This window comes from Pteropus medius, unplaced genomic scaffold (assembly GCF_902729225.1).
Source record: "Pteropus medius unplaced genomic scaffold, Ma_sr-lr_union100, whole genome shotgun sequence".
In the NCBI taxonomy this organism is placed as follows: Eukaryota; Metazoa; Chordata; class Mammalia; order Chiroptera; family Pteropodidae; genus Pteropus; species Pteropus medius.
Window position 1 is genome coordinate 7,856,105 of NW_024349224.1, and position 27,937 is coordinate 7,884,041.

Here is a 27,937-nt window from a genome sequence, read left to right on the forward strand (position 1 = left end):
ACCTGGCAGGTACATAAGACATGCAAAATCTGTATTACATATAAATGCTCCACTGAAGACTTCCTTTGGAAAAAAAAAAGATTCTATCGTCAAAAAATGTTTGGAAACCAACAGGACTAAATGGGAGAAGTGAAGGATTTCCTGCTTCCCCCCAGATCTTGTCTAAAAAGGAAAGAGAATGCAATTCCCTAGCTCAGAGAGCAAGTGCGGGTCTTAGTGGGACTCTGGAGCGCATTCCAGAACAATCCTAAAACAAAGGTGTTTGGAAGGTTCTGAGCTTAGTTAAAAGTGATGTTCAGTCTACTGGCCATGCCACCCTGAACAAGCCTGATCCCGTCTGATCTCGGAAGCTAAGCAGGGTCGGACCTGGTTGGTTAGTACTTGGATGGGAGACCACCTAGGAAGACCAGGTCTGTAGGCGTGAAAAATAAAAAAATAAGGGATTGTAAGCTGACGAGGTCCTTGCAATCTGTGAGGTCAACCAAAGGTTGCCTCACCTAAAAAAAAAAAAAAAAAAAGATTTTCAGGAAGACTCTGCTAAGCTGTATAATTCACTAACAGAGAGTAACAGCTCCACAAATCATGCTGATACAGACCTCGTTAGCTAGCAGGAGAAACTCCCGTATTTGTGGTGTTTGGACAAGGAGTGGGGGTGGAGGAAAGTTTGGAATCCTCGAAGGAAATTTTTTGGAGTATATATCTAGGTAAATATCAGGATACTGATGTTTCTTATAATCTTGTGCAAGCAAAATGAAAAAACAGGTTTAATTATTTTTTCTTATTATGGGAGTAATTCATGGTCATTTCACTGCAGAAACTTTGAAAAGTGAAGCTTTTAAGGGCTTACTTGCAGTTCCACCGCCCGGGAGAGACTCTGTTCCCACTTTATCTTATTTCTTTTTCTCTCTCTCTAGTGTGTATTTTTAACATAGTTGAGATTATAGTTATATTTTTCTGGCCTTTTCCTCTTCTTGGGCATTCTTTCTCTTTATTATCTAAAAATGTTATTTTACACATACAAAATTATTTGTATGTTTTATATATGCATACATATATGTGTGTGATTATATATATATATGTATAATCAATACTTATGAACCAGCCACTCAACCCAAGAGCTAGAACGTATCAATACCTTACATATTTGTGGTCTTAGGCACGTACGCCCCTTCCTATCTCTAGAGATAATTACAGTCTTAAATTTCCTATTTTTCATTACAAAGTTTTATAGTTATACATCTATGCAGGAACAATATATTGTTTGGTTTTACTTGCTTTTTAATTTAATTAGGACATTTAGGGTCATTCTATACTAGACAGTCTTCTGGTACTTTGCTTTTTTTCATTTAACATTGTGTTTCCAAGATTCATCCATGTTGTGTTTATAGCCATTAGTATACTTGATTTTCATTGCTGTGTAATATTCTACTGTAATACCTGTGATTTATTTTTGTTAATGGTTTGGCTTTTTCTTTTTCTTTTTTTTTTTTTTTTTTTTGCTGTTATAAACTGTGGTGCTGTGAAGATTCTTGCTCATATCTCCTGGCACATGTGTAAGAGTTTCTCTTGGGCATGTATCTAGGAGTGGAATTGAATTTAATGATATGGAAATATTCGGCTTTAAAAGGTAAATATTCTCATTTTTCATTTGGCGATGTTTCATGAGTATTTTTCTATGTCATAAAAAATTCTTTACATAAAGGAAAAAAGCAACATAAAAGCAAAAAAAATATATTATTTGGAGACAAGAGGCTATTATATTTGTGGATATTGTTTGACCACAGCAGGATCTAAATACATATTTAATAGCTTTGGGACAAAGGCATGCATATTGTCAATCAGCATCAATCATTTATAGAGAACCCACAATATGCTGGTGTGAAGTGTTAAGTTAAACAAAGTTGGACACTAGCTAAAGTGGTAAGGACTTATTTTAATCAGTAATATACTATTGCAATAGGGACAAGAGGCCAGCATGAACTGAACTCAACCTTGACTTGTACAGAGTCAACTATACAGAAAGAGAATGAGAGAATAGGTAACGGGGCAAACAGTAGTGGGGGAGCTCAGTAGAGTCAGGGAAGCGAAAAATTACAAAACATGAGGAGGTGTTGGTCCATGTGAAACCCATCTGGGTTTGCTAACCAGCACTTAATGAAGTTAGGTTGCTATCCTCCCACAGAGGCTGGAAGACAGGGATCCTCTCTATATGTGTTGGCTGGAACAAACAGTAAATTCTTCTGGTGACCTTGAGTTTTCTTAGTTTAAGAGGAGATAAGATTACTAGAGACGTGGCCTTGAGCTATTAGAGTTGTGTTCAAATCTGTATAGGCCAAGGTTGAGGCCTAGAAGAAGCCTTAGAGGAGCCTGGCTAGAGGCCTGTCAAGGAGAGAATCTTCGTCAGAGGAAAGGAAGGGTGTGATGAGGGTGAGGAGAACACTGTTCCTCCCCTCTCCGCCTCTGCTTACTTCATTCCCTAGGCTGGGAAAAACCTCCCTATCTCTTTGCCAGGCTAAGCCCTACTCATCCTTACGGTTCAGTTAAGGTGTCACTTCCAACTCGACAGACTGGGTTAAACTCCCTTAACTTCCTTACATAGCACTGTCATGCACTTAACACATTAAATTGAAATACAATCTATTTCATGTACTCGCTTCCTCACCAGATCATAAAGACTGGGGACTCACTCATTTCTGGCACATTTTGAGCAATATATGTTTTATGAGTGGACACTGCAACAGTCCTCGTCCCACCAGCTTTAGGTGCTGGACAAAGCATTGGTCTCCTGGCTCCTCACTGTTCCTTACTGTACATTCTCCACCCAGAGGGCTAGAGGCATCTTTTACAAAGGTAAGTCAGCTCATGTCACACCTTTGCTTCAAACCCTCCAGTGGCTTCCATTTGCATGAAGAATAACTTCAGCTTTCTTGCTATGGCCTAAAGGACCTGCGAAATCTGGCCCCAGCTGTGAGTCTTACCCCACCTGTCTTTGCTCATCTTTGGCCAGCCATTCGCCCCTTCTTCCTCTTCTTCCAACACCAAGCTTGTTTCCCAGCGGAGCCTTCACTTTTTGCCTCTGCTTGGGCTGTTCTGCAGTCAAGATTTTGCAAGGCTGACCTTTTCTTATCATTCATGTTTCCGCTTCGACCTCACTCTTCAGGGAGGTCTTCTCTGACCTCGTAGGCGTTCTCTCTTCCATCACCTTGCTTTTGGGGTCATAGCCCTCCTTACAATTTGGCAGTTATGGATTATATTTGGTTTCTCCCACCACTGTATCAGGGCAGAGATCTTCTCTGTCCTGGTCGTCATTGTGCCCCCAGCGCCTAGAATAGTGCCGACTACTAGGATGGCGCTCAAGAGTCAAAAATACGGGCAGCCAATCGTGCAATCACCTTCTCCGGGCAGAGCCCACTCTAACCACGTGGGAAGGGTGAGGGCGGTGGCCGGGGGCGTGCGGGGAGGGCGAGCTGGGCGGACGGCCCCGCCCCCGGCCCCGCCCGTGTCCTTGTTCTCGTCCACGGGCCTCCATAAAGTTCGTTTGGCGGCGCGCCGCGCGGGGCCTTCTGGGAGCGGCCGGCCTGGGCCAATCAGGAAGCGCAGGCGAGCGGCGCGAGAAGCGGCGGCCGCGCTCTCCAGTCGGGACCGGAGCGGCGGGGACCGCTGCAGTGCCAGGTAAGGGTCCCTCTGGCCGCTTCCTTCCGACCTAGGCTTGTCCTTGAACCCGGGGCCCCGAGGCTTGGCGGAGCCCGGTCCCCGCTCTCGCCGTCATGCTGCTCACACTTCCCGTTGGCCTCATGGCAGCCGGGCATCCCTGACGCCGGCTACACAGCGCCCTGTCGAACCGCCCCCATCAGAGCGTCGGGAATCTTCTGTCTGCCCTCTTTCTGAGTACGGACCTTTGGCATCCCGACTCCTCTCTTCCCCCACTCCAGCGCTCTGCCGCGGCACTCTTCATACCCCACCCCCGCCCTGCGAGCCCACCCTTGGCTTGGTCGATACCCCCTCCCCATTACCTTCCTGACCGCGCCCTGCCAGCTCGCTCGCCCCTCGGGATTGCACCCTGTCAGGAGGCGTTGTCCTCCGAGAGAAGGAGTCTTTGGGACAACCCTGTGAGCTTCTTCCAGCCCTTGGCCTGTCTCCTCTGCCGGCATCTAAGGGAATGAATGCTCCTCCCCATTCAGAGAGATGCTAGTGATTAGAACCTGGAGGTGACCCACACTTTCTCTAGACTCACAGCACACCATCCTCTGTGAAAGCAATACCTAAGTTAACGGGCTCTTAAAAATAAAAATTACGGGATCGACCGCAGGGATCTTTGGCTAAAGTTTGGACGACCCGTTGACAGAGCCGCTGGTCCGGGTTTGCCCCTCTGTCAGGTGTGAGAAGGAAGTATTGTTTTTTTGTTTTTTTTTTGGTTTGTTTTGTAGAAATGGCTTTCATCATGCAACGGTCACCCTTTGTATTCAGTCTTGGGGGCGTAAGAGAGTGTCCTTGGGCATCATACCTTTTCTTCTTTCAACTATATTCTTCTTTGTGCATTTATGTTTGGGACATTTTCATTTATGATGATCTTACTGAGGTTCCTAGTTTTAAATTCCTATATATTAGGCTAACATATCATATGGTCCTGGACCTCTCGATCTATATCCAGCTGCCTACTTATTGTCTCTACTGAGATGGTTGTTGGGGAGCTCAGACTAAACATGTCTTACGTGTCAATTACATCTCAATAAAGCTTAAAAAACAAAACAAAACAGAATACATTGCAAAAATACAAGTATCCCTTGCCATCTAAATCTGTTTAGATGATGAGAGTTTAGATAGCAAGTTTGAGGAGTGAGGGATATCATGTGATCTGTATAGTGTTTGGTTTCCTGAGTTTTTGTTAGGAATAGCAATAGTTTGGATAATGACTACCTACCCGCTTTCTCTCAAAAAATGTATCTACATCTGTTTGGTTTCTGAGTCTGGAGAGTGGAGAATACCTGTAAATCAATAACAAAACAAAACAAACACCCCAGTTCATGCACAGGTGTGAAAGAGAACCTGAGTTAGAACCTGAGAGAGAAGCCAGGGGTTAGAGGTGGAGGAGTTGGACAGCTGCTGCTGGGGGTGGTGTTTGGGGGTGGATAACTGCATTTTGAGACATACCCGTGTGACAGTTGTGTGCTTGAGTGGGTACGCGCAGGTGGTGCCTGGGAACTCCAGTAGCAGTATGAGTGCAAGGAGTAGGCTGGGGGTGTAGATTTGACAGTGACTGCCATTGAGGATTCAGGGGCAGTGGTAAGACGAACACTCTGAAGCAGGGAGTTTAGAGCAGTTTAAAAATTAACAAGTTGCAAAGAGTTAGGAAATGTCACATACATTCATGGAAAAGAATTCAGATTGACAGAGAGTATAAAATGAGAAATAGAAATCTCTCAACTCTTAGCTTTGCTATCTGGAGGTAATGCTAAGTTAAGTTTCTTGCTGTTCTAAAAACGATCTGTGAACAAACCCTGAGTGTTTAGTCGAATGAATTTTTACATATTTCTTCACTCATGTAATCCTCTCCCATACTGAGATATAGGATATTTTCAATACCTCAGTGTCTTAGCTCGGGCTGCCATAACTAAATACCATAGACTGAGTGGTTTAATCCACCAAAGTTTGGTTTCTCACAGTTCTGGAGGCTGGAAGTCCAAGACCAGGGTGCCAGCATGGTTGGGTTCTAGTGAGGGCTTCCTTCCTGGTTTGTTGATGGCTGCCATCTCCCTGAGTGTTCATATGTTCTTTCCTGGGTGAATATGTGTGGGTTGGGAGTCGGGGAGAAAGGAAGCAAGCTCTCTGCTGTCTCTTCTTAGTAGGGCACTAATCCCACCTTGAGTGCCGCACCTTTCTGACCGCTTCTAAACCTAACTACTTCCCAAAGGCTCCTTCTCCAAACACCACCACATTGGAGATTAGGACTTCAACATACGAATTTTGGAGAGACACATTTCAGTCCATAGCACCCAAAATGTTCTGTTGTATGCCAAAGTATGCATGTAGCACTATAAAAAACCCTAGTAGGATAATTCTGTAGATAACAGCGGTTTTAAGATTTTTTTTTTTCTTTGGTGGTAGGTGAGTGGAACTCAGACTTTTGTTAGACTCTGATAAAAGCTGTAGTGCTTTTCTTATATTAAAAAATATATACACATATATTTCTAGGGGTTCCTAGTGCTATTGATGCTGGTGTCATGGCTGTCAGGACAAGAAGACTGTCTTGGTCACAGTAGAGTTTCTCAGCCTCAGCACTATCGTTATTTTGGGCTGGATAATTCTTTGTTGTGGAGGCTGTGCTGCGCGTTGTAGGGTGTTTAACAGCATTCCTGGCCTCTGCCTTCTAATGTCGGTAGCACAAGACCCCTCCCTCAGTTGTGACAACCAAAAATGTCTAGGTACTGCCAGTGACCCCTGGGGGGCAAAGTTGCCCTCCACTGAGAACCATTGGTTTAGAGGGAAGAGCCAGAGCCAGACCTTTTGGAGGCAGACTTGGTGATTTGCCCTTCTTATGCCAGTTGTGATAGGGCGGGTGTCACTCCTAGGGTTCTGTATACAGATGGTTTCCATCACCAGTAAGATGGGGCTGCCCCTTTCAAAGATACATTGAATGAGTTTAAAGAGTGAATTAAAATATCCCACATTTGTAGATTCTTTATGGTGGGCAAGCCCTTGGAAATCACCTGAGCCAACCTTGTCATCTCACTGGTGATGGAACTAGGGCAGAGGGCTGACGTGGGACAGAGCCAGGCTGGGTCCGCAGTTCCTCCATCGCAAGCCTGGCTTCTAGGAGACTAGACAGCCTAGAGCTTATCAGAAAGTAACCCATGTGGATACCTTATGTTTCTGTGTGATGCCAGGTTGCTCCTTGTTGCTCACTGAAGATGAAATAATGCAAGAGGTGTTCTATGTATTGGGAAAGCTGACGCTAGACATTCTTTACTGAGTTGTCCAGGCCAGAACTAGTAATGAATCGCCTAGGTTTTTAATTTCTCTTCTGTCAAAGGTAATTTATTTCAGTTCTTTGTTTTCTCCAGAAGTCTACCTTCTAAATAATGATTAGGTGCAACTTTCTTTTATTTACTCTTACAGGAATATGAAGAATTATCCAGCAACATTTTTTTTTTAATCATTATTTTTCCTCTTCCCAGAGGCTACTGAAACAATAGTATCTGTTAAGATGTAATTTTCTTTTTGGTGGTTGTCATAATTGACAACTGACAGATACAGTAAAAAATGGAATGATATTATCATCTAGTTATAGTTTATATATTCAGAAGAAGAGAGGAGAGCAGAACCAGTCTGATATCTTGAGTGAGGCTTTACTCATTAGTCTTTGGTGTTGAACACTGAACACTGTTCTGGTGTTTTAATCCTGTAGTCTGATTAATAAAAAGATTTGAGGGCAAGATTTCCACTTGAAATTAAATGCTAAAATTCTGTTGAATCACACCTTTATTAAGGAAATTTGAATTTATAATAACTATATTTAATAGTAAGGAACATAACACATTTAAAAATTGTAACTGTTTTCCAGAAGTTCTTAGTGAATGATAGGAAATTGTGATTAAATAAGCTATAATTTAGTATCACATGTTTACTAGAAGATTTTTTGAAACAGAGATGTTTATAATTAAATGACAAAATGTTGCCAAATTGGCAACTTTGGAAAAAAGCTAAAATAGCATTTTACAATGATATAAATCAGTAGAATTTACAAAATACATTCTGTATATCAGCAAAGGGTTGCTGATATACAGAATGTATATCATTTTATAGATGAGAAAATTGAGAGATTTAGATTTCATCCCAAGGTAAAAGCGACCCACCTTCAGCTAGTAAGTGAACATTCTAGATTCGAACCAGGTATGTGGGTTCAAAGTCCAGTCTTCTGTTTACCTATTCTGTTAAAATATTTTGGGGAGGATTTATTTTACTATCACATTTAAATTTTTTAAAATAATTGAAAAATGCGAGTTGTACATTTTGAAGAAAAAGGCATAAATAGCAGCATCAGTTATTTCCTCTGATGTATATAAAATTCTCCCTTTCCCCCAACAACATCTAAAAAATTATAACAGTGCTAAATGCATTTGTTAGATTGCAGGATATTTTTAACTCAACTGCAATTTAACTCAATTCTGACACTGTCTACCAGGAGAGAGCATCAGATTCCACAGACTAAGGGTTCAGTCTCACAAGACTGTACCCTGCCTCCCACCCACTCAGTGCCCAACCCTTCAGAAGCCAATCACAAGTCTAGATTATTACCTGTGCTTCTGATCCACTGGCAGTAGATCAGAGATTCCCACAATTCCCTCCTGGGGTTCAATTTAACTTGCTAGAGTGGGACACAGAACTCAGAGAAACATTTACTATGTTGACCAGTTTATTATGCAGGATAGAGATGAACAGCCAGATAAAGAGGTAGGTACTGAAGGTGGGGTCTGGAATGGTCTTGAGTACAGGGACTCTGTTTTGGTAGAATCGGGGTGCACCAGCCTTCCAGCACGTGGAAGCATTCACCAACTCAGCAGAGCTCATTTCAAGAGTATTTATAGCGCTTAACCGCAGCCCCCTTCTCCTTCCCAGAGGTTGGTAGGTGGGGCCCAGAGTCCAACCCTCCAATCAGCTGGTCTTTCTGGTGACCAGCCCCATCGTGAGCACCCTCCACCTTTTTGAATCTAGCTTTGAATTTTCTCAAAGTGAACAAACACACTGTTAAGCAGCACCCAGATGAAAAAACGGAAATTTACCAGCCCCCCAGAAGCTTCCCTTCTGTCATCCCCTGCAAGGGTAGCCAGTCCTGCCTTCCAGCAGCAGTGGCAACTTCTGTTTAAGGCTCTCAACTCTGGGGGAGGGGGGTTGGGGGAAGGGGATTGAGGAGGTCTGTGGAGGCTCAGGACTGCTGCCAAGTGGTGCGGGAGAGCAGTTTGTGGTCCAGGGCCCTGATACCCTGTGATGCTCTCTGAAGCACCTGTCATGTTTCCAGAGGCCTCTCACAGTCAGGCTGAGTCCCTGCTGACAGGAGAGCCCTCCTGCTGTGAGTCTGTCCTTGCTGGCAGGTTTCCATCTAGACCCAGTTTTGCTGGCATTGACTGTTCCCACTTCTGTGAGTTCTCAGTATAGCTTCTTCCTGACTCCTTCCTCCATAGCTCCCCAGGGGTTCAGCTGGCGTCAGGTCGCTGCATGTGTCCTGGCTGCATGTGTCCTGGCCACGTTTTCTCAACAGGAAGCTTGGACTCCATCCCCCTTACCCTCACCATTTTAGTGCTGTCTCTTGGACAAAGCTAATGAAGTTATTTTCATGATCAGTTTTCAGTATCTTGGGTCCAAATTGATTTTTGGTTGGTTTAACCCCCATATTTTATGGCTAATTTCATGTTTATTTTGCAGAGGGGATAAAAATCGTCTTTCAGTTGATTAACCATAAATTAAAACATTTTAATGAAATGTAATGATGACTACATCAGAGCATAGATTCGGAAACTTTTTTGTAAATTAATTTCCACTGATTGAGTTATGCAGGACAGATCCATTATATCCTAAATATGGTATTACATACATATCTCCTCTCAGAGACAGTGAACAAGCTTATTTTCTACTCCGAAGTTATACAGCAAATGTCTTTTTATATGTACATTTATTCTTTTGGTTTGGAATTCTGTTCACCTGAAAACTGGGCTATTCTAAAATACCACTCGTTTTTGTCTGGGTATGTAGAGGGAAAGCACTAGTCTGAACTAAGTGTGATCTGAATTCCTGCCATTTATATCATCACTGCCTTATGCTCTGAGGCCTCAGAAATGTTAAGTACTGGTCTTTGCCTGCCAGTGGGTGCCGATTTGGCAGGGGAGCGCCGGAAGCCTTGGAGAAGAACATACTCTCCACAAATGGAATGGTAAAACTCTTATTCATTCAATGAATCTGCACCTACTACATGCTGGGCACTTTTCTAGAAGCTTGGGGAACATCAGTGAACAAAGTAGACAAAAATCCCTCTCCTCGTGCAGCTTACTTTCTAGCAGAGGTGACAGACAATAAGAGAGATGGGGGAGTGAGTGCTAGGGGTGGTTGCAGGTTGCACGCTTAAGTAATTTGTTGTAAGTTGGCATCAAAGGCAAGGTGACAGTTTAGCTGAGAGAGAGAGAGGGAATCATCCTTGAGCCTATCTGGGAGAGGAGTGTTCCAGGTGGAGGGAACAAGGAGTACAAAGACTCTGGGGCGGGAATGTGCCTGACAGCACTGCGGGGTCCGGCAAGAAAGCTGCAGGGTGGCTGGAGCCCAGGAAGAGATGGGGGACAGGGCTGGAGATGAGTCTTGGAGGTAAGGGGAGGTGGGGCCGCTTCTGAAGGGCTTCACTCTGTGTAAGAGTTGTGAGCAGAGGAGGGAAGTAATCTGACTTTAAAAGGATCACTAGTCAGTGGATAGAGACTAGACTGTAGAAGGCGTGGGCTGGAGCAGGGAGGTTAGGGAAGAGGTGAAAGTGACTTGTGTGGGTGGAGGCGGTGGGAGGAGGTAGATTCTGGATGCGTTTTGAAGGTAGATTTGAAAGCGTTCGTTGGCCCATTGCATGTGGCAGGTGAGTCCTGGAGGCCTTCAAGGGTTTTGGTCCAAGCAGCTGAGTAATGGCACCGCACGCAGAGAAGGCCAAAGGAGCAGGTTTTGCAAATGAAAGGTTGGAGCTCAGTTTGGGGCATATTAAGCCTAGGATGTTTAGAGATTCAGGCTTTATTTTTATGACGATCAAAATAATTCTATTTAAATAAATTTTAAAATCTTATGTATTGGGCCATTTTAAAGTAAATCATAACTTTTATTAGCGTTATTTATACTGAAATCTCTCACTAAATCTTCGTATGGGCAGGTTGAGCAGTTGAGCATTTCCTTTGAATTTGTCTTACATGGATGTGAAATGCTATTTTTCTTTTTTTTAACCTAGAAAAGCTTTTTTTTTTTTTTCCCCCATTTAGTTCTTTATTCAAGGACTTCCAAAATTTTCCTTAAGAAATAAAAAAACAGTATTTCCTTTTCTTTGGCTCTGTTAGACAAATTATTTTTATCTTAGAGTGAAAAAATTGTGGGAAAGAGGCAGCATATTACTTTTCTTTCCTCTTTCTGGTTAGCGACCATGTTTCTGATGGTTAGAATGTCACTGCCTTTGTAGGTTTCTGAGGATAAACATTTTTCCATTCATCAGGCATGAGCCATTGTTTAAAAATTCCCTTATGTTACTTTATTTTTCTGTCTTCGAGAATACCCTCCTCATTCTGCCATCCACATTTTCCTGCAGGTAGAGATTGCCAATAAGAGTCGATTCTCTTGGGTCCAAAAAAATGACTGATTATCTAGAGTTACTGCCTATATGACTTTTTGTCTAAAGATTAAAGTCAGCTTAGAATAAAGAATACCAGTGTTTTCATGTTTATTCCTGTTGAGCTATTTTTTACTTTAACCTTGTGCCCTTGCCTTTAAAGTTAATGTTCTTTAATGTTCATTTTAAAATGTTCTTATTCTCCTGCTGCGGATTTATGGTGGTAACCCTGCTCTTTTAACATTAACCAGTGCTTCATAGCTGAGATATAATTGTATATTACATTAACATTGTAACTGCAGTTCCTGACCGGTGGGATTTCAGAAATGCAATTGAAGCCCTGGGTTTCAAACAAAGTAGAAAAATATAACCATCAAGAGCTACTCTTTAAAGAATTTTGTTGTTTTTAGTAAATAATTTTGTTAACCTTTTAGCAATGTCATTTTTAAAAAATGATGGTACTGTTTATCTGGTGTTGATTTAAATAGCGGTAGGAGTTAAAAACATTCTCTTGGTCAAGAAGCTTATACAAGGATGGTACTATATATATAAGATTCATAAATGTGTAATATCACCTGAATATCAACCCTGTTCCTATGGCTTTTCTTGGTCAGTCATTGAAGAAACAGGTGGTCTCGTTAATAATATTCGTTGTCTAGAAGCCAGCTGCTATTTATATTAGTATAATTGTTAGTAGCAGTGGTATTTTTTTAAAGTAGTCGGTATATCATCAGTTAAGTCTAATATTCTCAATATCAGAACAAGCAGACATGGGTCTCTGCTTTTGATAACTTTGTAAGCTAAAGAACATGTGATGGAGACTTAGACATGAATTTAAAGAAAGACTGTCTTTTATGTTAGTGGGGGAGCAGGTATGTGAGGATAACATGGATTAATCAGACTTGTCTTCTGGTCTTGGTTCAGCCACTTTGCAGCAGAAAGTATTTTGGGCACAGAACTGAGCTCCATTGCCACTTCTGTCTGCTCAGGAGTCAGTGACTTGCTGAGAATCTTATGAGATAAGGGTCTTATTGCCCGGCACTCTGTGGGTGGTGGTGTTTGACTAAGACAGGTAGAGAGATAGGAAGTGCGGGTGATCGTTCCCTCAGTCTCCCTGAGGTTGCCACCACGGCTTCCATTTCCTGTCGGCTTTGAGTCCATGGAAGGAGGGAGTCCTGGTCTGTGGCTTAATATCTTTGCATTTGTTCTGCTAGCAGAAATCGATCTTAAGACTGTAAATATGCACAGAAATGATCTATTTCTTCACAGTCTGACTCATTTTCTCTGTCAAGCCTGTTCCTGGGCTTTGTTCAGGAACAAATCCTGCTTGTTGGTGAGCTGTCTCCTTGTCTGTTTACAAAAAGTCCTAGTGTTTCCTCAGGCTTGTAGCAGATTCAGGCAGTGTTCGAAGCCTGTCTTTCCCTTGGTTTAGGTCTCTTCTTTTTTCTCCCCCATCTAGGATCTACAGGTCCAATGGATCCTGAGGGGTTTGGTGAGCTCCTTCAGCAAGCTGAACAGCTTGCCGCTGAGACCGAGGGCATCTCAGAGCTTCCCCATGTGGAACGGAACCTGCAGGAGATCCAGCAGGCGGGCGAGCGCCTGCGTTCCCGTACCCTCACACGCACGTCCCAGGAGACGGCAGATGTCAAGGCGTGAGTACTGGTGGGGAGGCAGCATTGGTGCTGGGTGGCTGGGGACAGGATCTGTTTCTCCTTTCTTGCCTTGAATTTGGATGCAGTCTGTAAATGTCAGACACAAGCCAGATTCTTAGGAACTAGGTTTTTGTAAACAGGTCAGCAGCCTCGCTTTGTCTCCCTGTCCGGGTTTTCCAGCCTTTCTGCCTGACTAAGCTGTGAGCCCATATCACAGGCAGAGATGACCAGGGTGGGAAAGGGCGAAGAGCTTGGCCATACAGAAATCCGTCACAGTAGTTGCTGCTTTGGTGCACTGATTGGTGGCTCATGATGGCTCCTGTTTTAAGTATGTCAGTCTATGTGGGCCACACATGTTACTGTCAGTGCCAGAGAACACTCAGTTATAAGCAGAGTTTTTAAGAGCACTCGAAAGACGTTGACGAGCAGTCAGTAACGAGAAGCCATCCAAGTGAAGAGTGATCCTGTCTGCTTGTTGTCAGTGACCCCAGAGCCTGCTTCTGAAAGGCCTTGGCAGTGCCAGGCCTGCTGGTGGGTTGTAGGCCAGGACAGTGGGTGAGCTGCCAGGGAGTGCAGCTGGGGCACAGTACTGACTGCCTGTCTGGCCAGTGGCTGCTGCTGCCGTACAACACTGAGTGAGCTCATACTGTGTCTGGGGTTCCCACTGTGCCAGGCCTGGGCCATCTCTGAGGCTCCAGCCATGAATTAGACATGGTCCTTGCCCTCAATGAGCTTATAACTTAGGGAGGCAGAAAAAAAACCTCACCGCTTTCCGTAAGAAATGCGATTTACTGATTACTAACTGTGTGTCAGAAACTTGGCTAGACCTAAGATTTTTCTTAATCCTCACAATGGATATTTGGACTGTTGTCTCCATACTACAGTTGAGCAGCTAAGGCTCAGAGAGGGCAAGTAATTCTCAGATCACACAGCTCATGAGTTGTGAGCTAGGATTCAAACCCAGCGAGGCTGATTACAGGGCACGTACTCGTTTAGCCGTGATGGCAGGGTCATGGGAAGGTGGTGGGGTGCTGTTACTTGTGACCTTGGCTGGTCTGGAAAGTCACTGGGATTCTGTGTGAGAGATGTGGAAAATTGTCAGTCATCTACTCAGTCTTCATTCTTAGAACTTGAGAAACACCTAAATGCTGGTGTTAATGTGGGTACATTGTTTTGGGTATATAATAAATGTCACAGGAGTGAGTATGAGGGCTACGTTCTTTTTCCAGCTAATCTTGAGAGCTGAATGTTTTGGCTGCTCTTCCAAGTCAGTAAGTAAGTATGCTATAGAAATTCTTTTGTAGGCCTCCCCAGATTTTTATTTTTAGAAATAGTACGAATTAGGTTTGTTTCTGTTGGTGTTGGTAAATGCAAGTCATAGGAACCTTGACAGGGATCTTTAACTGTCCGACCTTGCAGCTAAGTGCAGCCAACGGCTCCCCTTCACTGTTCCCCAACACCCCACCCAGTCTTTAGACATTTCTGCTAACTTGCCCTCCCTGCAGTCTCCTTACTGCTCCTCCGTGTTGCCTGCAGTTGCCCCCGGTCTTCAGTTACCTTCCGGTCTGGAGCACGCTCTGCGCTTGTGTGCAAGGATGCTGCTGGAGCGAAAGGACCGTGATGCCAGCTGAGTTGCTATAGTTATAATTTAATTGCATCAGCTTTACAGCCCATTAAGAGCAAAAAGGGAAAATGTTTTCTTGGTAACAATTATCAGTCATGCTCTCTTTCTTGTAAATTTCCATTCTTCCTCATCTCTTTCTACCTTAAATTCATTATTTTAGGGAGGAGGAAGTTGGAACATTAAAACAATGGATATAGGGTGGGGCAGGTGCTTAAAAAGAAACCAAAGGGCTGATCACTGTATTTTTTTCATCTTCTTGATAGACAGAGACATAGAGTGTGCTGTGAATATTTTAGTACAGGATGAGGGTAGAGGAGAGAACTGAGTAGGAAAAATTTTTACATGAAATAAATTTTGAAAGAAAATTCTGTCTTTAAGATTTTAGTTAAGATTAGATTATAGGTTTAACATTGATTTGTTGTGTGCTGAATTCATTTGTTTAAATAAACTTTGTTGGTGTTTTCATTTTAGGGAACAGATTTGATAGCTTTTTGCTTATGTGTGTTTAGTATTTAAAAAATTTTTTTTATTGTAGCAAATTTTTTAAAATTTTCTTTCATATTTTTTTAAGTTTATTGGGGTAACATTGGTTAATACAATTCTATAATTTTCAGGTGTACATTATAATTTGACATCTATATATTCTATTGTCTGATTACCACCCAAAGTCCAGTTTCCTTCAGCTACCATATATTTGATCCCCTAGTATTTTTAAATTGTTAAGTTTGTTTACACATGAAGAAGGATATGCATAACATATATAAAAGTGTAAATCAGGGATTATCAGACCATGTCCCACAAGCCAGAGCCAGCGGCTGCCTTTTAATGTTTTATTGGGACACACCCACACTTGTTTATGTATTATCTATGCTGCTTTTGTGCTGCAGTAGCTGAGTTGAGTAGTTATGACAGAGATCCTATGCCCTGCAAAGCCTGAAGTATTTACTGCTGGCCTTTTACAGAATAAGTTTTCTGACTCCTGGTGTAAATAATAATAGAATGAATGACTAGCCATGTGCACATTGCACAGTTAAGACATAGAATGTTGTTAGTGGCTGCGAAGCCTTCCCTGGGTACCTGTTGTCAATTGTATCCCCCTCTTCTCTCATCACAGATGCCTCATTGGATTTTTCCATGCACACCCAGAAGCCAAACAACCTAGAAATGTACAGAGATAAAGTCAATGATCACTTTTTCCCTAACTTTGTATTCCAAGATCACCACTGTTATTAATATGCTTATTCTTTCACACTTTTCTCCATGTTCATTCAAGGCATATACATTTATTTGCCCAAAGTTACACAGCAAATTATAACTTTACTTAACGGTAAGCTACTTACTATTTGTCAGGCACTGTGCCAAGCACTTTACATGCCTTATATAATTTTTTCTTAAAATAACCCCGTGAAATAAGTATTGCCACCTCTGTTTCATATTGAGGAATGTCAGATAGCAAGTGGCCGAGCCAGAATTCAAACTGAGCTTGGTCAGTAAGAATCCCTCACATTCCTCTGGCACTTCTCAGTTCCCAAAGGATTGTCATAGTGTTCTCCCGACTGGTCTTCACAAGCCTGAGAGGTGGGAAAGGCAGGGATTTTGGTCCACATTTAACAGAGGAGAGAAATGAAGCTTGGAAAAGTGATATGTCTCAGATTTTTAGGCAGTGAGTGACAGATGGGACTTGAACACAGGCCTCCTGGGTATTTTCTGCTCCCCACGTCTGTTGAGATCAGGTTCTGTCCTCTTGCTTTCTTGGACTGGAGTGTTTGACTCCAGCCTGTGTAGCTTTTTGCTCAAGAAAAGCTACCTGGTTTACAGGACCTGGGACACGTAGAGGGCAGGAAACTTCTGGGTTTTTCCACCTTGAGAAGCTGGAAGTCTCTGGTACAGCCTTTATTTGTGAAACCATCCCTGGACTCCCTGCTCCTCAGTCTTCCCTCCACCTCCCTTCACGGGGCTTCTGCATACGCATTGCACAGTTTCTGCAGGCATCACCTGCTTAGATGATCTTTCCTTCTGATAATTTTAATAGCTACTTTTTAAATTCCAAGGTTCTCAACACTGGGACATCTTAAAATCACCTGGGCCCTGGGTACATTCTCACATGTCACTGGTGGAGATGTAGTGCCTGTGAGACAGGGTTTGGCAATATCTAGCAAATTTTCCATTAACCCAGCAATCCCACTTCCAGGGATCTGTTCCAAAGGTACATTGGGAAAAGTAGGAAAGGATGTGTTCACAAGGATGTTCATTGCAAAGTTGGAAACAACATGAGTACCCATCAGTAGGGCACTGGTTGAATATATGTGGTATATCTGTGTCGTGGAGTGCGACATTTCAGTAGGAATGAGACTATCTACTACTGTGGAGTGACTCCAGGACATATTAAGTTAAATACAAGGTGGAGAAAAGCGTATAACATTCTTATTTATTTTAGAAAGCAGGTGAAAGATGTCCTGTTCATGAATCAGAAGACTTAATATATATATTTTTTAATGTGCATATATTTTTTTAATCTTAATATTTTTAATTAAGTTTATCGGGGTAACATTGGTTAATGGCATTATGTAAATTTCAGATGTATGACTTTATAATACAACATCTGTATACTCCATTGTGCGCTCACCACCCAAAGCATAAGACTTAAGATGAACATGAAACATCTTGTCATACTAGATCGCAAGGAAGTTATGAAGGTCTACTTGAGTTGTGTCAAAAGAACTCAGAAGCCAACTTGGAAAGATTTTAAATGTACAAAGATGAGATGATTTGAGCATCGTAAGGATAATAACTGCAGTGGATTGAAACACGTCAAATATATTTAAATTCTTGAGTTTGTAATGATACTAAAGTAAAACTCATCAGTCACATTTGGTATATTATCCAAAGTAACCACATAGTTGATGAAGAGAGTCTCTCTGAAAGGAAACAGTCAAGCTAATAAAGATGGAATACCACCATTTTGCAACCTCTAAGGAATTAATAATTCTGAGCAATGATCACTGTCTGCTATTATTCCAAAATAAAAATAACCAGACCAGTTGATGAAAGTCTGAAGTAATCCAACCAAAAAAATAATGCCACCTGAATCTGATTAGGCTGTTAGAGCTTGCTTTCAATTTACAGGAAACATAGAGGCCACATGAACATGTTAAATGACATCGTGGGGAAACAGTACAGGCTGTTCTGTGGGAAACTACATCCTTGCTACTTTAAGTATAGTCTATGGATCAACAGCAAAAACATGAACTGTGAGCTTTTTATAAATGGAGAATCTCAGGCTCCATCCCAGACCTACTGAATCAGAATCTGCATTTTAACAAGCTTCCCAGGTGATTCACATGCATGTTTCAAGTTTGATTAGGACTGCTCTATAAGACTAATAATCCAGAGTCTCCAACAGAGAAATTGTACAAAAAAAAAAGAGATAAATGGGCAAGCTGTACATTAAAGAGATTTAAGAGGCACATCAGTCATTTATAAGTCGAAACCTTATTTGTATCTCATTCAAACAAACACAAATTTTAAAATTATGAAAGAATTGGAATATCATGAATGTACTTCGAAATAATCTGGGTGGCAGAGAGAGGAGAGTTGGTAAGGTGGTAGATGGACTAGGGTTGGCAACAGCATGCTAATTGTTGAAGCTGGATGATGGGTACAAGGAGGTTTACAATTTTAATTTTGTATTTAAAATTTTTTTTTGTAGTTTAAAATATTGGGCTTACTAAGATGGCTATCATCAAAAAAGGTGATAAGTATTAGTGAGGGTATGGAAAGAATTGGAACTCTCAGACATTGCTCGTGGGAATGTTAATGGTGTAGTTGCTTTGGAAAATAGTCTGGCAGTTTTTCATAGAGCTGAACAGAGTATTACTATATGACCTAGCAGTTCCACTCCTAGGTATATACCCAAGAGAAATGAAATCATCTATTCACACAAAACCTTGTACATGAATGTTCGTGGCAGCGTTTTTCATAAGAGCCAAAAATAGAAACAACCCAGAGGTCCACCAACTAATGAATAGATGCATACATATAAAATGTGGCATATCAATATAATTGAATGCTTTTCAATAATAAAAAGAAATACAGTACTGACACATGTTATAACATGGATAAACCTTGAAAACAGTATGCTAAGTAAAAGAAATTAGTCACAAAAGACTACATTATTGTATAATTCCATTTATGTGAAGTATCCAGAGTAAGCAAATCTATGGAGATGGAAAATAGATTAGTGGTTGCCAGGGGCTAGGCGGGGAAAGATTTGGGATGACATGGAGAGTGGCTGCTGATGGGTAGGAGATTCATTATGGGGGGGGGGGCGATGAAAATGGTCAAAATTTATTATGGTGTTGGTCGTACAACTCTGAATATACTAAATCCCACTGAATTGTACACTTTAAGTGGGTGAATTATAAGTGTGTGAATTACTTCAGTAATACTTTTTTTTTTTTTTTTTTTTAAAGGAAGGAGGGCATTATACTGATACCCATGCTCCAGGCTTCACCCAGCACCAATCAGACTCCTTGGGGGGAAGGTTGCCTCGGAGATTCTAATGTGTGACCAGGGCTGGGGACCACTGTGTTAGAAAATTTAGCTATTAAGGATTATTAGGAGAGAGAGGCAAGATACTCTATCTAATGCGGTAGCCTGGAAGGGAAGCCCCAGGATGGCATCGCAGTTGACCTGTCAACATGGTGGAGACAAAACTCTACAGTGGGGAGTCCTCTGGGTATACATCATCCACTTCTGTAGTACTTAATAGAATAGAAATAAGCATGAGAAGTCCTTTCTCTTCAGTAAATCTTTTAGTTCAGGAGTGGAAATTTTAAGTGACGTACCTGTCCATAGGTATTAGGGTTACTTGTACTGCCAAGTGGTCTACCTTCTTCTGAGTTACTCAGAATGAACACAGACTTTGTCAGTGGATTTGGGGGTGTTAAGTCATAATCCAAAAGCAACAATCAATTTCCCTAAGATTCTTGCCTCCAGAGAGCATTGTAAATATTAGCGAGAATCTGATTTTTTAAAAAAACTTCCATTTTTACATTGCTTAGACGAGAAGAAATAAAGCTAGCTGTATTATTCCCATCTCCCTTTAAAAGCATTTATTAGTCAGATGACATCCTCTGATATTATTGGACTGGGCAGCAGAGAGGGAACTTGAAGATGTGTTTGTTGCACATGATGTTTGGCTTTTGTGATTCACTACATCTGTCTTTACAGAAGCTGTAAATAGGATGGTGGTTAAGAGTGTGCTCTCAAGCTTGATGAGCTGGTTCTGCTCTTTTCCTGGCTCTGTGACTTTAGATTAGTTGGTTAATCTCTTTGCACCTTAGTTACCCCATCTATAAAATGGGGATTGAGAATATCATCTACTTCATGGTTTTCTTTACTGGAAAATGTTTGGAGCCATCTGGACTATCATTTTATTGATATACTCTCATTTTATTCTAGACAAGTCCCTCAGTCTAATTTAGGCGTGATCAGAACTTTCTTACTACCAAATGCAATGTTGTGTCTCTTATTCCAGGTGATAGATCTTTATGGAAATGTATAAAACAACCATATGAAAGTGGGAGTTTTGGATAAAAAATACACTCTAGTATTTTATGAAGCTTACCAGGTATTCTAATCCTACTTTTTCCTCTGCACCTTTTATCCTCGTATAGGTCAGTTCTCCTTGGGTCTCGGGGACTTGACATATCCCACATCTCCCAGCGCTTGGAGAGCCTGAGTGCAGCCACCACCTTTGAGCCTCTTGAGCCTGTGAAGGACACAGACATTCAGGTAAGGGCTGCCAGGTGCCAGGACTGATGCAGGTGGAACCCTGAGTGAGCATGCAGCCTGGGCTGAAGGCCCTGGCCCTTTGTCGACCAGCTAATTCAGGGAGTCCAAATTTCTTTGGTAATCCCTTCTTCCTCACATATTAAGGGAACGGGAGACTCAGCTTTGGAGGTGTAGTGGGGAATGTTGGGTTATTTTCAGAGTTCGCGGCAAGGCTGAATTTAAGAAAGCAATTCTGACCCGCACTTATATATTATTGTAATTATGAGAACGGAATCCTTTTCTTTCTTTGGGCTTAATCCAAGGCACAGAGACATTTGTTCTAAATTTCTCTTGCTTTCTTTGCTAGATCTCAATTTTACTATTCCCCGTCCACATTTCTTTTCTACGTCTTGCTTGTATTAGTTGGCAAAGAGCTGGAGAAAACTTAGAGTACTATTTACTAAAATCTCCTCATCGATATCTAGGAAGTATTTGGCTACATTAGTGGCACCAGGAAATGGTCTAATAGAGCACTCCAGTCTCATTTAACCTAACTTGCCACCAGCCCAATTGCTTGCTGTTTTAATTTAATCAGAAACTGATATGGGTGCGTGCGTGCGTGCGTGCGTGCGGCGTATGCGTGCGTGTGTGTGTGTGTGTGTGTGTGTGTGTGTTTGCATGCTGAAATTCGTTAAGGAAAAAACTTGTGATCCATTTAGTTTTGAGGAATTGGAACACTGCATAGTGTTGAAGTGAAGGGATAGTGGGGTAACTTTTTTATTACTGATTTATCTTTGAAACGAAAGGACACAGCGAAGGCAAATCTTAGTTCAGATGAATACTAATTGTGTTGTTATTTGGACTTCATTTGCGTTAATACTCTCTTCCCCAATACCCTCCCCAAGAAGTGCTTTAATCCATGTAATGGCCACAATTTTGCATTTATTCCAGTTTGAGTTGAGAGTTGAATAACTATAGATATTATTTTTCCTGGTATCGATATGTTCCTAGAGTATGGATATCAGGTTTTTTTCCACTTTTATATACTACATCATATTTGCCTGTCACTTTATAGATGCCTTCTCATTTCCATGTAACCTTAAAATGGCATATGTATAACTTAACCTGCCACTTAACTTTTTTTTTTTTAAGTTTTAGCTCTCTCCCCACTCCTACCTCTTCTATTTCAACTGCTTTTAACAGGGATGAGGTGGATAAATGGGATGGAGCTCAAATAATTGGGTAATCACCATATGTTTTGGGGAGAACCCCTAATACTATAGAAAGAAATGGCACTTGCTGACAGCTTGTCGTTTATTTCTTTGAATGTTTTTATTGTTTTAAATACCAAAGAAGTTTTTTTTTTGTTTTTTTGTTTTTTTTTAAAGGAACTGCTTTTACAATTTTCTCTGGCATGGTTGTAATACATATTTGGAATACTCAGCCTCACTTAGTGATGCTCTTCATAAATTAATTCCCACAGATGTGGTACTCCATTTTTTTGCTTTGAGATATTCTAACCTTCTACTTAATGCATGAACATCCTTCGACTCCCCTGTTAGATGGTTTCCTAGCAAAGCATGCTCGGTCACATTAAGGAGTGTTTCTTGATTTGAAATGAGCATGGCTGAGAAATTTGGTTCTGTACCACTGAGAAGTCTTTGAACTTTAAGAGGAAGGATGCTTCCATTTCAAAATTTTACCTCTTGGTTTGGGAGTTTTCCAAAATATCTTCAGAAATGCAGATGTTCAGTCCGGGGTAACTTTCGATTGATCGAGCATTGATCATCTAGATCTGAAGTCGAGATTTAAGGCTTATTTCAAAATAAGACCTCTATTGACCTCATCTTCTTACCAGCAAAGGTTTAAAGGAGAAAATTTAACTTTTAAAGGGCTGAGGCTTTGGCTTGATCTGAGGTGGCTCCTGTTACTAGTAGGGATTGAAGATTTTGAGTTGTGTTGTGTGTTGTGTCTCAGCTGACCTGTGCTTAACCCTCCTGTACACACAGTGGTACCATGTCCTGCCTGACATCTTGTTCAGTAGTCAGATGTGTGGAGTGGGCCTCCTTTTCATTAGTCTCATAATGCGTCGGTTATCCAAGAAGAGTTAACTTGGGCATGGTCTGTTTTTTGTTTTTAGAAAAACCAGATGTACTTTTTGATGGACATTTTGTTCTCATTTATTTTAACAGCTTTATTAAGATAGAATTCACATGCTATAAATCTGATGGGTTTTTGTGTACGAACTTTTGTTTTCCAACCAGTGCGGTTTTTGAGATAAGAATGACTCCTCTGTGTTATCAGTCAGAGTGAATTTATTATGTCAGTTTATAAATTCACAAAAAGAAACGCTAAAGGCTCCTTTGACAGATACTGTCCAAGACTTTGTACCATCTATTGTTTGTTATTTATAAGCTCAAAAAGGCATTTTCCCGTGTATAAATACATATATAGATACATGTAGAGTCCTTTTTTGTTTGGTAAACATTGGTTATATTTTGTTGTTACTAATGGAGCTTAAAATTAATATGGGTTTTTTTGTTGTTACTGTTTTGTTGTTTGTCATAATTAATGATGTTGGCATGCATTGAGAATGCATTTTAAAACGATTGCTGTGTCTAGAGAAGGTAACATATTTAAAAACTCACTTAAATATATGTATGGCTTATGCTAGTAGAATTTTTAAAAATGTTTATTGATTTTATTTTTTGGAAATGGCCAAAAAGGCCTATACATTTGTGTAATAGAGGTGAAGAGCAATAACTATTAGCAGGACATGGCACCAAAATGACTACACTGCTGTAAGTTACTTCGTGGTGCCTGTGAGGACAAGTCCTCTCACAGAGATCCATTTGCTCACTTCTGTCTTTGGAAAAAAAATCTTTAAGGCAGACTGCACATCTTTATTATGATCTGAACAGACCTAATATACCATGCATGATGTATATTATAGAGTAATAAAGTGTAAATTTACATGTCTCAGTTATATTCTGGACTTTTTCACTAGATTACATGTATATTTCAAGAAGGCTATGCAGAAATAGCTGGAATTGGCCAGAAAAGTGGGAGCTGCAGTTTCTCAGCATTAGGCTGTAATATTTCCAAATGACATTAGACCAAAATATAATAATATTATTGCTCAACTTATTGCATTAGATTTCTAGGGCTGCCATAGCAAGTTACCACAAACTTAGTGGCGTAAAACATTAGAAATGTATTCTCTCTCAGTTCTAGAGGCCACAGTTTTGAAATTAAGGTGTTGGTAGCACCGGGCTCTCTGAAGGCTCTAGGAGAGAATCCAGCTTCCAGGGACTTCTGGCATTCCTTGGTTTGTGGCAGAGTAACACCAGTCTCTGCCTCCATCATCACAGGTGTTTTCCTCCTGTCTGTCAAATCTACCCCGCTTTCTCTTATAAGGATACTAGTTATTGGATTTAGGACCCACCCTAAATCTAGCACATCTCATTTTGAGATTCTTAAATTTGCAAAGACCTTGCTCCTAAATAAGGTCACATTCACAGGCACTAGGAGTTAGGGGCTTGGACACATGCTTTGGGGAGGGGCACATTTCATCCCACTACCCTTATAGTGCTAGAAATTTTAGACTGTGAATTAACTGTAATTAATGAAACATCTTTAAATCTAACTCTATTTCATAGCTACATGGAGTATTGGGGTAAGGCATCTTACGCTAGTCATTCCAGTGACTGCAAACCTCAAGCAAGTGTCTGATCTCAGTATCAACATTCTCTTTTGGGCTTTTGGGAAGTGAGGCTGACTACCCAAGTCGGATTCGAGAGTGCCGTGGTAGTTACTCTCTCCAGGCAGGTTAACACTCTAATGTGTTTGACAGATTTCTGTAGAGATGTGTTTCAATTAAAAACATTCTGCTTTTTTAAATACTCAAATACTTAGTTTTTTTTTTAAAATAAATTTATTTAAATTAGTTTCAGGTATACAGTACATTGGTTAGACATCTATATTGTTCATAAAACGTTTCCCCCAATTGCTCCCTCCCTCCCTGGCCCTCCACCTACCATCATATTAATGCTAACTGCATTCCCTCTGCCGTGCTCCCAATCCCTGTGCCAAACTATTGACTACTAATTTGTACTTCTTTAACCCTTCATTCCATTCTCCTAGTCCCCCGACCCTCTCTCCTCTGTCTATCACCAAATTGCCCACTATATTTGTGAGTCTGTTTTTGATAAGATTATTCTTTTTGTACCTTAGATTCCACATATAAGTGACATCATATGGTATTTATCTTTCTCTGTCTGACTTATTTCACTCAACATAATAACCTCTAGGTCTATCCGTGTCTTTGCCAATGGTAGGATTTCATTTTTTTTTTAATGGCTGAGTAATATTCCATTGTATATATGAACCATAATTTCTTTATCCAATCTTCTGTTGATGGGCATTTAGGTTGCTTCTATATCTTGGCTATTGTAAATTGTGCTGCCATGAATATTGGAGTGCATAGATCTTTATTAATTATTGTTTTGGTTTTCTTTGGATAAATACCCAGAAGTGCAATTGCCGGGTCAAAAGGTATATCCATTTTTAAGTTTTTGAGAAACCTCCATACTGTTTTCCATAGCAGCTGTACCAATTTGCAATCTCACCAACAATGTATGAGGGTTCCCTTTTCTCTGCATCCTCGCCAACACTTGCTGTTTTTTGTCAAATACTTATTCTTTAGGGTAAATGTAGGTAGGATTAACTTGTGGTGCTTTCCTAAGGCTGGGGGAGGGGAAAGGGGAAGGGGGCGGTGTGTGTGTGTGTCTACTCAGCCAGCCAAGTTGCCTGACCTTTTCTTTTTTCTTTTGTATATTAGGGCTTTGCTCGCCTTCCTTCAGAGTGAAGTAGCACCTCTGAAATGTCCATGCCCTAATTTCAGTCTAATACTCTAAGGCCTTTCTTAGCTAGTCTTCTTTAATAGTCTCAGGCTTCTCTTCCCCATAGCTTCCCAATTTAGTATGTTGGCTTTACTGCTTAAGAAAAAACAAAACTTTCTGAATGCTCTCTCACAAAGTAAACAAATTTAGAATATGTTGTTAGAATTGATTTAGCAGCCAATTCAAATCTTAGAAAAATGAAAATTTAGCCCCTTCTAAAAGAAAAAAACTCTATACTGAAAAGGTCTTCATAATCTGTCTAAATTTCCTGATGGAAATCTGTCCTCTGAGTAAAGACAAAAAGAATTCTTAGAGGATAAAATAAGTGTAAGACCATTAAAGTCAGGAAAAGTGAGCTGTCACATATACGACTAATGGTACCATAGTAATTGACTTTAAAAACTTGTTTTGCTTACCACACTTTGTCCATAATAAAATATTCATTATTTCCTTCCTTTTTCTGTCCTTGGCCTTGGAAATGTATAGTACGCTTAAACCACTCTTAGCTTATCTTTTAAATAATCAGAGGAAACTAAATGGCTTTGGTAAATATAAAAATGAATCACGTGGCATAACCTCTTTTTATATAATCTAAATTGTTATTTTCATGGTTTATTTGTTGACTTTATTTCTTTGGAATTAAGATACTGCTGCTGAAATACAACTCTACAAAACAGCTAGAAGAGGAAAAGTAGTTGTATTGCTTGCTGATGGTGTGGCAAATTCTTGGTGGGGTATTGGTTTCAGAAAACCTGTGGCAGTTTGTTGGAGAGAGGGTCAGACTTGCCTAGAATGATTAGTGTGCTAATAGCCGTTCTTCAGGAATATTACTGGCAAGTATTAATATTGAGGGAAAAGTACAGAAGCTTTTCCTAGCTCAAATCAGCTAAGGGAAGGTGCATTCTGAATGGGTGAACTGTATCTTAATTCTGGGATTATTTTTAAAGAGATGTAGTTGTCATTGTCATCTGTTTCTAGAAATTGATACTGCTGAGCATGTGGACCAAGGAGAGGTCTTCCCAGAGCTGCTTTAGTAAATGTAAGGAAATGAGGTTCATTCATAAGAGTTGCATCTATTTGCATACTGGTAATTTGTATAGTAATTCTGAGAAATGGTTTAATTAGGCAGAACATCCGAGCTTCCATATTATTCCTGCTCTTGATATGCTTGAGCAGGCTTTTCTGCACATAATGATGACCCAGGCCAAATTGATTATTAGAAATTTTGGAATTGATGGACTCTGAAGAAATAACCTTTTTTTGGAGTTTTTAGAGGACTTTAAGGGATATTTTTGAATCTTGCCCTTTCCCAGCTTATAACAGCTGCCTATTCTCAACTTAAAACAAACTATAGTTAGTGCTCTTGGCTTCACTAGCAAATTAATCCAGTTCTTACTGGATCCAAACCTTGTTAGAGAGAAGCCCTTGCCTGGAACAAACACCAGGTACATTATAGGCTAAGGTTCAGTTGTAGCTGAACTGCGTGTGGAAGAGACACATCTCACTGTGCGCTGTATTCCTGCAGGACAGTAATCGTGTCTGGCTTTGTCTCATGTGTGAACACTGCAGTGTCCACATTACCCCTGCTTAATAAACATATTTGCTTTTCTTCATCATTAAACCCTGACCCAGTGTAAGTCTCAGAGCTGGTAACAACAACCAGTAAACATGTAAAAAAGAAAAAATATTGTCCTCACAGAGGCAGGTTAATGTGCCATCCTGTTCTGTGTTTATAATTAGGTAGTCTAATGCCGATTGCTTTGGCAAGTACCGAAATGATTTAATTTTTCTGCCTTTTTGTGATAACGGAAAGGTAGGCGCTGTGGTCTGGTGGCAAGGTATACAATTATGTTAAAGTCTACGAATGGAATTAAAAACAGTAACTTTGGAATAAAAATGGGTGTGAAAGGCAATGTCTGTGGAAAATGTGAAAAACTGCTTTTATGTGAGCCAAGGATAGAAGATTTCAGCCTTTTGACTCGTCCATTCACACTTACTCCTGAATGCAAGGCTCTCACAGCAAGCAAGTGAAGGATGCTGAATGCAGTCAGAGCAAGCAGGACATGACAGGCTGTTTTGTCTTCCCAGAAGTCCCATTATATCCTGTAGTGAGCAAGGGAGTATCAGTTGCCAACTTAAAGAAGTTTGGATGGTTCTGTAAGTTTTTTGGGAGAAGCTGAGCGTTAAAATATTTATCTAACAGTTTAGCAGAGCACTTAAAATTTGGCCAGGCCTTGATACCTTTGACCTGGAGTTGAGTCATCCTCTCCTTTGTGAGGTGTCTCTTAACCTGCCCATATCTAATGATGCCCCAGCACTCTGGAGATGAGGACCATACGTCGTCATCGTCAGCCTGGTATCTGTCAGGAACCAGGAATGGACACCTTTTTATCCTCGGAACTATTTGATACTGGAAAAGGTGTAATTTAAATGAGGGTTAAAACCTCCTTAACGGCATTGCTGTAGACCCTTCTGTCATTCTCAGATGGCAGCCCTTGACCCTGTGCACCACTTTGATCTGCTTGCCACAGCGCCCTGTGATCTCTCATCTCCGTTTTGGAATGTTCAATCGAGAGCTTTTTAGGCCTGCAGCCTGGTGTGGCTCCTTCCATTGGTGGTGGTTGCAGAGTGTGGCTCTTCAGTTACA

The 27,937-nt window shown here is 40.9% G+C and overlaps 1 protein-coding gene and 1 pseudogene across 1 annotated transcript in view; both read left to right on the forward strand.

The window, feature by feature from the left end:
* The first annotated feature begins 298 nt into the window (after positions 1-298).
* LOC120617423 (uncharacterized) lies at positions 299-421 on the forward strand (annotated as a pseudogene).
* A 3,097-nt stretch (positions 422-3,518) lies between these two features.
* The window catches only part of NUP93 (nucleoporin 93), an 86,577-nt gene continuing 62,158 nt past the window's right edge, over positions 3,519-27,937 (forward strand). Inside the window, exons 1-3 of the mRNA XM_039880926.1 lie at positions 3,519-3,672; positions 12,798-12,990; positions 20,293-20,410. Of these exons, the coding sequence (XP_039736860.1) occupies positions 12,812-12,990; positions 20,293-20,410 (297 nt within the window). The 5' untranslated portion in view covers positions 3,519-3,672; positions 12,798-12,811. The remainder of the gene's footprint in view (positions 3,673-12,797; positions 12,991-20,292; positions 20,411-27,937) is intronic.